Source organism: Amphiura filiformis, chromosome 10 (genome assembly GCF_039555335.1).
Source record: "Amphiura filiformis chromosome 10, Afil_fr2py, whole genome shotgun sequence".
Taxonomy (NCBI): domain Eukaryota; kingdom Metazoa; phylum Echinodermata; class Ophiuroidea; order Amphilepidida; family Amphiuridae; genus Amphiura; species Amphiura filiformis.
Window position 1 is genome coordinate 2,976,970 of NC_092637.1, and position 12,941 is coordinate 2,989,910.

At 40.3% G+C, this 12,941-nt stretch overlaps 1 protein-coding gene across 1 annotated transcript; it reads left to right on the plus strand.

Annotated features, from left to right (window-relative positions):
- The first annotated feature begins 177 nt into the window (after nucleotides 1–177).
- Nucleotides 178–6,262, plus strand: LOC140163323 (uncharacterized). The gene is made up of 4 exons (XM_072186722.1): nucleotides 178–319; nucleotides 1,287–1,372; nucleotides 3,429–3,645; nucleotides 6,036–6,262. Exons 1-4 carry the CDS (start codon nucleotides 280–282, stop codon nucleotides 6,260–6,262), a joined length of 570 nt encoding a protein of 189 aa, XP_072042823.1. The 5' UTR covers nucleotides 178–279.
- The last annotated feature ends 6,679 nt before the right edge of the window (nucleotides 6,263–12,941 follow it).

Consider the following 12,941-nt stretch of genomic DNA (forward strand, 5'->3'; position numbering starts at 1 on the left):
AAGTAATTATGTAAATAATATGCACTGGTGAGACTAGAGTAGTTCAGGAAATCCCCGTTTCTGGTGACGTTAGGTATGTGAATACGATTCAACAGTATATACCGACCTTGAATTGAACAAATATTAGCAAAGGTCGGGAAAAATGCTGGAAAATACGCGAAGCAACGGAATATAACACATGCAGGATACATAGAGGCTACATGTATTAATTTATTTGAAATTTCACATGTATTTTATAGTGTGATTTGACTCATCATCTTCCACGAGAGTATTGAAATAATGAGAAGTAAACTGGTATTTATTCCAACTCTGTGTGCATGTAAGTATATCATAATGATAATATTATAGGCCTATATAACATAATCCGTTAATTTCCTATATACCGTGCAAATTATATGTACTAATTGTACTTCATATGTACACAATGTGTAAATCGCCTCGCGATGCTATTTGGTAGATACAAGCATAGCAGAAGCTATGTTATATTTTCTGGTATGAAGCAGCTAACAAGGTGCCGGGTAATCATTCCACTAAAATTACCAGTCTTCAATCATCCAGTGATTTAATATCGGAGATATGAACAGCGTATGAAAATATCAAAAAATAATGGTAAAACTATGGTGTTCCATGTTAAACCCCGGGTGTTAAACAAACTAACTTGAGCGGAGCAAACTCCCGGGGGGGCACTTCATTATGAAATGGATATAGGTGTAGAGCTGGCACTTTCGCACTAAGGGGCATTCGGTGAGAGCAAAATGTAAAAAATATGGGGTCATTGGGTGAGAGCATGATTTTTGGCATTCGGTGAGAGCAAAATGTTAAAAATATGGGGTCATTGGGTGAGAACATGACCTTTTTTTAACGGATCTTTGGGTGAGAGCCGAAACAGCGCCGCAAACAACCTCGAAAATTGAATTATTTCTAGTTCCAAATGGCTTCAAATTTCATTGTTTTTTCAAAATAAGTAACAAAATCAGTGATAAATGAAAGTTGCTGTTCAAATTGAACTTGTATAAAAAGGGTCTTTGGGTGACAGATCAAATGGAAAAATAAGGGGTCTTCGGGTGACAGAGCATGGGGGTCTTAACAGATATACATACGCGTCACCTCCAAAGTTGGAGTGCCCCCCCGGGAGCAAACTAATTGTAATTGTCCCCACAAGGTTAAAGCTAGATGTATTGTTTGGGGTGCATCGGGGTATGGGGGGGGGGGGGAGCATTTGTAGTTGTAATCCTCAGGCATTGATTTCATCTCTCGTTCCTTTTTACATATTACAAATACTGTAGGTTTCATGGTGTGGCTTCTTCCGACTGTTGATGGTCTTGATGACCTCTTACGTTTGATTGGGTCATTTGTCAATGATAATGGACAGGTACGTGTCATCCTCCTATACTCCACCTTATCATCATCACCACCACCACCACCATCACCACCACCATCATCATCATCATTCTCCTTCTCCTCCTCCTCCTTCTTCTTCTTCTTCTTCTTCTTCTTCTTCTTCTTCTTCTTCTTCTTCTTCTTCTTCTTCTTCTTCTTCTTCTTCTTCTTCTTCTTCTTCTTCTTCTTCTTCTTCTTCTTCTTCTTCTTCTTCTTCTTCTTCTTCTTCTTCTTCTTCTTCTTCTTCTTCTTCTTCTTCTTCTTCTTCTTCTTCTTCTTCTTCTTCTTCTTCTTCTTCTTCTTCTTCTTCTCATATAAACACTTTTCAACACTTATGATACCTCTATTCGCTGTGGAAGTAGTGGAGAATAGGTGAAAACAATTTTTGAATGTATTGCCCTGCACTAGACGTACGATCTAACCCTGCATCACACTATATCAAAGAATAGGCATAGTACCTGGACCGTAATTCTATGGAAATTTCACATTATGTTGAGTCAATGTACGTTTCACTCACACCTGTATGTACGATTGGTATCTTTGAAAAGGGCGGTACAGGTGATGGGTGCAGCCTACTTATAGTGCAAGACAATACATTCAAAAATTGTTTTCACCTATGTTAATTAATCCTGTTACATTACTACTTCTACGGCGAATTAATTATACATCAGGGGCTTGACTCCGATGTCTACGTGTTCTATTGATTCCTGCTTTAAAATATTTGGTTATACTCTCGTGGAAAACGCGTTTATAAACATGAGGACAAATTCTTCTGTGCAAAGATTTATCTGGCCTGCTGATGTCTTAGTAGACTCTTAGTTTGCCCTTATGTGAAAACACACGTAAACTAGGGAGCCAATCATTACTTGGTGGTCACTCGATAGTTGGCCCAACAATAACTTAGAACATATTCTTGATCCTTCACACAGCTCAAAGAGATTGCCATGATTTGCCATGGATAAGTTCTGTAGATTTAGTCCGTTGACTGAGGACAGTGACCATTGTTGAGGAGTTAAGAAGATAAATAAATACCAGAAGCTATTCTATTGTGGTGGATATCCAACTTAAAGTTATGTCAACATTTGGTTACTCATCCATAATAAAGGCAAATAATGACTATGTGTTTCTGTTATAATCAAATCACTGTGTATACATCCATCCCAAAATCCAATTGCTATTATTATATGGGTGAATGGACAACAAAATAATTGTTTTTTTCCATAGGCCTGTACTTAAGCAATTTTTGGAACTGGCCGATGACTATGTCTTTATTGGGCGAATTATCGTGTGTCCACCAGTAATGCCTGTCTGTGATTGTTGGTTTATCAGAGTACTGCACTTGAGCTGCGTCCAGGAATTAAAGTAATTTATTGACGGGGTATTAACGGTATTTCAATTAGAAAACAGATATAGGCCTACACGTTCAGATAATGTTGCACAGTGTCATCGACCCTATATCTTCATGGGAGAAATCGCCATGGTAGGTTGAATCCACAGCCACGATTGGCCATTTGGTTCAGACCTTTGAAGCTCTTTGAGACGAATAATTAGTCGAGGGACATGACTAAGGCTACTCACAATAGCCATGTAATTGATCTTGGTGCGTGAATAAGCTTGTATACCCCATTGAAGTCAATGGTCATCGACTTTTATACTGCCTAGTAGTGAGTGCAGCTGTACTACACGATGTAGTCCATACAGGACCAACGCAATATAAAATTAGAGTTTTGGTCCGATTTTGAGTTCAAAGCGCACGGCCAATTTTCAAAGCGCATTCTAGCGACCATCATATCTGTTCAACACGTATTTTCAAGTGTATGAGACCACATCTGGTTTCTTGAGAAAAATTCATTTACGGGAGATATTCATCATTTTCTAACCCGGTATCCGAAGATTTTCGTCTGATATCAAAATCGTGCATAGCAATTCACGTGTATCGATCCCGTGTATTCATTTTAGTGTCTCTGCTACACCAAATAATTATTAGCCAGGCGGTGTCGGTGTGTGTTGTACCATGGGGTTGTACTTTCTACATTTTTTCTCAGCAGATGATATACATGGGCCGGACCATCCAGTGGTCAACGAAGGGCCGTGTCCATAGTGCAGATGAACTATGGGTCTACGACGGTACCGCGTGGGATATAGCAAGTGGAACAAGCGTCGAAGTGAAGCATTACAAAGAGTCTCATGATGCAAAGAAAGCGGCTGTTGATAAGCTGATCACACGCCTGAAACAGGAAGGGATCATTAAGGATGAAATCCACGGTAATTTATAGGCCTACTTATGCGATTGATTTTTGAACACTTGAACCAGTAAGTAAATGCTGACGAATGAAAACTTATAGTTCTTATCGAACCCAATACATAATAGGTAGATATATAGCTGCAGTGTGTCTCTGTGGCTCAATTGGCTAGAGCGTCGTGCTATAACACGAAAACCGCTGGTTCGAATCCGGCTAGATGCACTGGTTTTTTCAAGATGTGCGCTGGCTGCTCCAGGTAGGCCCCTAAAGATTAAAGATTTGTTCGAATGCTGACGTAATGAAGCTGAAAAAGGGGTAGTCTCTTAAACCCCTGCACATGTGAAAGTCATCTTGGCGCGAAGCTCTATGGGCTGGGCTTCTTTACATGCTTTTTATTTAGTTAGTTAGGTTTTTTTTTTAAATGACCGAAAAAGACCACAGAAAAAGTGGGCTAAACACATATAAAAAAAAAGCTCTTTTCATAGCTCATGAAATAGTGTTTGCAATAATGTTGAGATGGCTGCATAGAAGATGAACTTGAATGGAAAAACATGACAGTGGTGATCAAAAGGGAGCGATTGGCTGGACCTGGTGTTTGTCTAAATAAACGAGACTGAAATTAGGTATGTCACAGTGGCTGCACAATAATTCTGCTACACTGTGCATGCAAGCATAACAGTGAATTGAAAAGGGCGCGATTCAAATTTGGCCAATTTTAGAAAACATCCATGTCGATAAATGAATTTCCTCATGTGCTTCATTTATCCAAATTGTTAAAATTTTTAATATATGGTGTGTGAAGCCTTTCCGAGGCTAACAGCGGGTCCTCAAAAATTTAAAATTGTTTTGTTTAAGAGCTACTGCCTGTTTTTATGGATTTTTGAAGATCGCTCATAAATCAGTAAATATAGGCCTATTGAAGTAAAGGGACCTACCACCATTTAGCTGAAATACTTATCTTTCTTAGCATGTAAATTATTTCCGTCGACAACGAATGAAACACTTCCCTAAAACTAGTTGAAGCAAAACATTAATCAATGATATTTTTAGGGAGTAGTTTTCCAAACCACAATAGCTCTAAGCCATTGTGTGTGTCCAAGGCCATACTATTTTTGTATACGCGGTTCAGTAGAATGGGTGTTCCTTTTACCGATTGTCCTCCCTTGTTAATCCAGATGACAAAATGTTAATTTAAAGTCTCATTGCAACTGAATTTTATGTTTAATTTTCGGACTTGGCTTTGAGTAATGGTGACACATACCATGTTTACAGTAAAAATGAAAATTATATTCCAGACACCGTCAAAATGTCAAACTTTTTATTTTTTTGCATTGTTTTAAATAATTAACTGCAGTTCATTTATTCAACCTCATAACAGGATCATACTTAAAAAATTATGATGAATGAAGAAACGTTCATTAAATATTGAAAAAAAAACCCAAAATTACTCGTGCCTAATTTGCATAATAATATCATAAATACATAATCAGCTGTAATTACCTAATTTGCATAATTAATTACTTTTTGTGTATTTTTTGTTATCAGTTGAAAGAACTTTGTATACATAGGCCTATGTGTGCAAAAAAACCCGCACCTTTATATCATGTACGGTTTTCTATTGGCATCAATTTTGCATATTAATTAGCTGAACTTAGTCATTTTTTGAGATTTAATTTGTCTGCAGATTGGCCGAAATTGCTAAAATAGTATATTTGGTTAATTTATTATAATTATTCAATGATAGATTTGTAAATTTTGTTTTCTGTAACGAAGTCAGGAAAGATAGGCATTTAACATGTGATATTTAAATTAACGCTTCTTTTTCAAGCAAGCGTCCAAATAAACCTTCAAAATCTCGAAATGTGCCAATTTTGTCATTACAGCCATTTGTGGCAGGATTTCATTCCATCTACGAGCATCTTTAAATTGACACTACATCACAATGCATTGACCGATTTCAATTCTGTTTTTTGATTTTTGATGCTTTAATAAAGCTTAATAATGTAGGAACATTAAATAACGTGTTTCTGCTGCGATTATTTTTGAGGTGATACTGATATGCCTAATGAACTGGGGAGAGAGAAAGGCAGAGGAGAGTGTAAGAAACAGGAGGAGAAAAGTAACAAAAATAAGACAACAAAATAACCGGGAATAGGGAGTAAAACGATGAGAAGAGTGGAGAAATGGAAGGGAGAGAGTCACGGAGATTTAAATCAGATTAGTAGGAAAAAGAAATAATCCAGATCATCGTGATAAACAGAAATATTATAGAAGAGTCCAGGGGGGAAAGGAGAATGCCAGGGAGAGAGTAGGAAAATGTGCCATTCCCTTCATAAAATACTCTGCGTAAGTCTTCTTTTCATGTCACATGTAGTCCTACTGATCTGACTTATAGCTACTTATCTCTTATAGGTACTGATGGAAAAACACATACAGCTGAACTTGATGATGGAAGTATGGAGCCACCGGTGGATCCAAAGAAAAAAGATGATGAAATTCCAGTGAAAAATGAGCATCATAAACAAGATCCGTCTGATGATCAAGTGTCTACTGAGACGGTCAACGTGAATAATAGAGAGACTGATCCTGATAAAAAGATCCCCAAAACAGGTAGGGCCTACAGAAAGATATGTGCTTAGCGCTTAACGTGCGGGAGGGGGAGGGGTACGTATGTAGGGCCTAATGGTGAGGGTCAAAAAAACAAAACAAAAAAAACCAAAAAAAACCTGATGTGCAACCCTCTTATATATTGTTTAGTTGAAAACAGTTTTCTGTTGGGTAAATTCAGACTTCCATTCTCCCCGTGGTACATTGGGAGGGACCATGAGTGTGCGTTGTCCTTAGACTGAATGACCCAATTCGTGCTGCTGGTCCGTATACAGTTATATAATATAGTCTAGTCAAATGGGTTTTGACTCATGCGCGTATTTTGCGGGGGCTTTGGGGCGCCAGCCCTGGGGAAAAAAAGGGCGGCGAAAAGAAAAAAAAAAAAAAAAAAAAAAAAAAGGAAAGAAAAAAAAAAAAAGAAAGAAAGAAAGAAAGAGGAAAGAAAGAAAGAAAGAGGAAAGAAAGAAAGAAAAAGAAAGAAAGAAAGAAAAAAAAAAGAAAGAGAAAAAGAAAGAGAAAAAGAAGAAAGAAAGAGAAAAGAAAGAAAAGAGGAAAGAAAGAAAGAAGAAAGAAAGAAAGAAAGAAAGAAAGAAAGAAAGAAAGAAAGAAAGAAAGAAAGAAAGAAAGAAAGAAAGAAAGAAAGAAAGAAAGAAAGAAAGAAAGAAAGAAAGAAAGAAAGAAAGAAAGAAAGAAAGAAAGAAAAGAAAGAAGGAAGGAAAGAAAAAGAACAAAAAAAACCGGCCTGAGTTATGGGTGGGCGGCACATACAAGGAGGCTCCTTGTAATCAGCACTGAGAAGAAAAGATGAGGGATAGGGGCGGCTTGTAGGGCGGCACATTTCAAGTACGAGATGTAACCAGTCAGGAGAAAAGGGGAGATAGAGCGGCTTGTAGCCAACCAACCATGATGGAGAGATAAAGGGGCGGCACATAGGCCTACCAGGAATGCAGAGAGAGGGCGGCTTGTAGCCAACCAACCATGATAGAGAGATAGAAGGGCGGTACATACTAGGAATGCAGATAGAGGACGGCTTGTAGCCAACCAACCATGATAGAGAGATAGAGGGGCGGCACATACCAGGAATGCAAACAGAGGGCGGCTTGTAGCCAACCAACCATGATAGAGAGATAGAGGGGCGGCACATACCAGGAATGCAGATAGAGGGCGGCTTGTAGCCAACTAACCATGATAGAGAGATAGAGGGCGGTACATACCAGGAATGCAGATAGAGGGCGGCTTGTAGCCAACTTAACATGATAGAGAGATAGAGGGGCGGCACATACCAGGAATGCAGACAGAGGGCGGCTTGTAGCCAATCAACCATGATAGAGAGATAAAGGGGCGGCACATACCAGGAATGCAGACAGAGGGGGCTTTTAGCCAACTAACCATGATAGAGAGATAGAGGGGCGGCACATACCAGGAATGCAGATAGAGGGCGGCTTGTAGCCAACCAACCATGATAGAGAGATAGAGGGGCGGCACATACCAGGAATGCAGACAGAGGGCGACTTGTAGCCAACTAACCATGATAGAGAGATAGAGGGGCGGCACATACCAGGAATGCAGATAGAGGGCGGCTTGTAGCCAACCAACCATGATAGAGAGAGATAGAGGTGGCATATACAAGAAGGGCGCCATGGGGCGACACATACAAGGAGAGCGATGGCTTGTGAAAAAAACGTGTGTCAGTCACCCATAAAGGGCGGCACATGGACAACTTGTAACCAAGATAAAAGAGGGGGTGGAAATGTACAACAAGTCTAATAATATGCCCACAGGGCACACCGACATCGCCTGGCTAATAATTATTTGGTGCAGCAGAGACACTAAAATGAATACACGGGATCGATACACGTGAATTGCTATGCACGATTTTGACATCAGACGAAAATCTTCGGATACTGGGTTAGAAAATGATGAATATCTCCCGCAAATGAATTTTTCTCAAGAAACCAGATGTGGTACGTGTTGAACAGATATGATAGTCGTTAGCGTGCGCTTTGACAATTGGCCGTGCGCTTTGAACTCAAAATCTGACCAAAACTCTAATGTTATATTGCGTTGGTCCTGTATGTACTACAGCGGGCAGCAGGCTAGCTGCACTCACTACTCAGTGGAGGCAGTATAACCATTGACCGCAATGTCGTATACAGCTTACTCACACAGCGAGAAATCAATTACACCGGTTATTGTCAGTAGCCTTAGTCAGGTCACTTCGCTAATTATGCATCTCATAAGGTCCGAATAAAATGGCCATGGGTGGCTGTGGATTCAACCTACCATGGCGATTTCTACCATGAAGATATCGGGACGATGTCACTGTGCAGGGTGACCTCACAAGGAGGGCGGCTTGTGACGGGCGGCACATGCAAGGAAGGCGATTTGTAACCAGGACAAAAGTAGAGGGGGGGGGGAGAAAAACACTTGTTGGTCATCTATAGGGCGGCACATCGTGACATGTAACCAGGGGAAAAGAGGTGGTGAAAAGGTAGATCACACTTTTTGACTATATGGGCCTACACTACAGAAGTATGGGGGATTTTTTTGGGGACGGCGCATATACAAGGAAGGCGGCTTGTAACAAGGAAAAAAAGTAAACTGGAGAGAAAAATGCTTATCAGCTACCTATTTGTAGGACCGCACATGTTGGCTTGTAACCAAGAGAAAGAGGGGGGGGTGCGGCGGAAACGTACAACAGGCGTTATAAATATAGGTGAAGGAGGGCGGCTTGTGAGGTGACACACACAAGGAGGGCGACTTGTAACCAGGACAAAAGAACAGGGAGGGAGGAGAGAAAAACGCTTGTCAGTCACATATAAATGGCGGCACGTCGTGATTCTTAGTGGAAAACGGTATATCACGCTGTTTAACTATGGGCCTGCACTGTGACACATAGAAGGAGGGTGGCTTGTGGGCAGCACTACATAAAAGTAAGGTGGCTTATGGGGCGGCACATACAAGGAAGATGGCTTATAACCAGGAATAAAGCAGATGAAGGAGAGAAAACCGCATATATATGGTGGTTTTCAAGAGTGGTGTAACGACGGGGGCAGAGGGGGCACGTTGTTCCCTGAGCGCCACCCTTAGGGGCGCCGAATTGACCAATTCAACATCGATTCTGCGCTCCTCCTGGCGATAAAAGTCAAAATTTTTGCACGCTTCGCGCGCATTTGAACACAAATTCATTTGAAAGATATTCAACTTCATTATAACCAAAATTAATGAGTGATAGGTCCTATTTGTGCACATTTTTGAGCGCTCCGCGGGCATTTGTTTCAAGGATTGGGGAGGGCTCCATTGTGTATCCTTAGCCCTAGGCGCCAAAACCCCTAGCTATGCCACTGGCTTTCAACTAGCACTGAGAGAAGAGGGGAGAAGAGAAAAATCAACGCCATGCATGATCATTCCTTAACTAAGGGAGACAACAGGGAACTTGCCGCCCTGCGTTGGGTTCAGCGCCTCTTTAATTGATTTTGAGCCCGCGTCCAAGCAGTGAAAATCTAAAACTAATCATTATGAAAGATTGTTTTACGGCCGGCAAAATTCAGGAAGGGTCAGAAAAAAACGGAATAAACGCATGATCAGATACAGTGCCCCTCGATGGATTTTGATCCCTTCCAAGCAGTAAAAATCTAATTTTTGCGCGCTTCGCGCGAATTTGAACAAAAGTAATTATTTTGCTTTGATCATTAAAACTAAGAGAGTAAAAAAGGAACGTGCAACCGGTGTTGAAAATAGTACCCCTCGGTGGATTTTGAGCACCTCCCATGATGCAAGCGGCAAAAATGTTTCCACACCTCTTGCGAATTTAAAAACTATTAGTATGAAAGATAGTTTTTTCAAAGCCAAAATTTTCAGAGAGTAAGAAAAATCATATAGCCACGTGCCATTAGCGTTGCATGGAAGTCAATTATATTTTGTCATATAAACCTAAAAAGTGCCAATTATTCCACTTCTGTTTAGCTTCAATCATGGTAAATTTTCTGGCGTTTCGAGCGCATTTGTACCATAAACTAATTTTGTCACTGAAAGGCTCTGGATTCACTGTACTTCAAGAAATTTTCCAACCCACCCATGTTAAAAAGAAATCTACGCCACTGTCCATAGGGCAGGGTGGCAAGTCAGTACCCTCCCTGTTCATTCGAGAGAAATGTTGTGACAAATATCTCGGCAAACCCATTCTGTGAGTAGATCTGTGAGACGCCCCATTGGAAATTCTTTTTTTTTTCATCTCAAACTTGAACACAATCACGAATCTCAAAAAGGAGAGTCATAATTCCATCCTTTCTATTATGTAAATCATTAATATGAGTGCTATAGGCAGCTCCTCTGATGCCTGTAATAAGCATAAAACTCATGAGCTGGATCAAAACACCGGGACTAAATTAACCAAATGTTGTAAAACGCCTATACATCTTCCTTTGGCACAATTGTCCTCAATTGTGTTCATTTTAGCATTGAAACTGCAATTTTTCGCGCGCTTCGCGCGCACTTGTCCCGGTAATGTTCTCTTAGTAGGCCTAGTAAATCAGTGGGACGATTTAGGAATTTCGGCCCCTGGCTTGGTGACTCCGATCATGCCGATACATCCCTTTTGAATTTTTAGCATTGAAATGGCATTGAAAACGCTACGTGCGCACTTTTTCAAAATTTCCCGGTAAAGGAATTATGGGGACAGCTTGGAAAAAACTTGGGTTACAGATGTGGGGTGTCTTCTATTTGATGAGCCAGAGGTGGCACTCATGTTGCGCAGGGGCCAGCAAAAGGACATCACTCCTCAGACAACCAACCCCCTGTGAATGAATAAACAAGTGAAAAGCAAAATGTTCCAACTTCGGAGGGAGAACATCCACCCTCAGACTTGTCAGACACCCATGCATATGGTTAAACAAGTGAAAAATGATGCACCAGATGGCTCCAATTTGGACCTTTATTAATTTTGGCAAAATTTTACAATTTCGGAGGGAGGACATACACGCTCAGACACCCCTTCCCCTGCGTATGGTTAAACAAGTAAAAACGATGCACCAAACGGGTTCAATTTGGACCTTCATTTAGCAAAATTTTCCAACTTGGCAGGGGAACATCCCCTCAGACACCTCCCCTGGTTCAACAAGTGAAACATTATACCCCAGATGGCTTCAATTTGGAACTTCATTTGGCAAAATTGTCCAACTTCGGAGGGGGGATTCTTCCTCAGACACTCCCCTGCTATTGGGTAAACAACTTTGAAATTATACATCAAATGACTTTAATGTGGACCTTTAATTGGCAAATTTTCCAACTTCGGAGGAGGGGAAATACGTCCCTCAGAGACCCCTCCAGCTTAGGCGACGAAAAAAAGCCAACCCTGTTCTACGGGCGGACGGACCTTTCAAGTAGGGTCGGTCGGTCGACCTTTTTTTTTTTTTTTGAAATGACCCAAAAAATCACCATAATCGGTAAGTAATTTGCAATTTTAGAAAATACGAAAAATAAATTTTGTTTGTACAGGAAAATTTTTTCCCCAATTTGTTCAAAATCTGGGTCGGTCTGGCCCGTAGAACAAGGTTTCCTTTTTTTGTCGCCTTATGGATAAACAAGTAAAAAGTGATGGACCAAACGGTTTCAATTTGGACCTTCATTTGCAACATTTTATGAGGGGGGAACATCTCTCAGACACCCCTTGCCTATGGATAAACAAGTGAAAAATGATGGACAAAATGGCTTCAATTTGGACCATCATTTACCAAAACTCTCCAACTTCTGAGCAGACAACCTCCTACGTATAGATAAACAAGTGGCCGTTTTCTCTTCTCTTTAGAACACAAATGGTCCACGAATTGCTTCATTTGGGCCTTCATTTTCACTTTTTCTAAGTATAATTTTACAATATAAAAGTGTCAAAATCGTCCACCAAATGTTTTTTTTCTTCAAATTCTTAGGAGGTAACATTCCCCTCAGACTTCCCAAATAATCGTGTGTGTGTGTGTGTGTGCGTGTGTCGGGGGGGGGGGGTAGGGCGGCATCCTGTATCTTTTCTCCAGGGCGGCACAAACCATCTCAGCCCCCGGGGTAAGGGCCTTCTAGATACGCCACTGACTCATACCACACTAATTGCAACATAATTTTTTCACTGCTATAAATGTCTGAGATGTCCCCTGAACAGCATACAAAAAGTATACTAAAATATACTTGGTGGAAAGGTAGTTTTTGGCGGGAAAAGGTCATACAGGGGTCAAATTTCAAAATCGCTCCAATCATTTTAAAAACTATACCAAATTATTCCTCTAGTCATAAGGATTCAGAAAAAGTATAGTTTGCTATATCTGTGATGTACGGTTCTTGAGTTATAACCGAAAAGGTCAAAGGTCAAATGTTGGGTTCAACAGAGGTCAAAAAACTAAATATTGTCTGATTTTAACCAAAATGGTCTCAAATTGTTCGGCTTGCAAACAATTCATTTAAAGAATATCTGCACTGTTTAGGTTGTTTAATTAAATGCGTATGACAAACTATACTTTTTCTGAATCCTTAAAGGGGCATTTCGTGATCCACAGCCTCATCCCCCCACTTTTCCCAAAAAAAGTTGAGATTTTTACACCACTGAATACCTCTGGCTACATAATGTTTATGTACAAAATATTTCTTGCAGATTAATTCGTTTTGCAAAGATATCGTGAAGTTTGAATTTCGTTCTGGTGGACCAGAACGAAATTACAACGCATT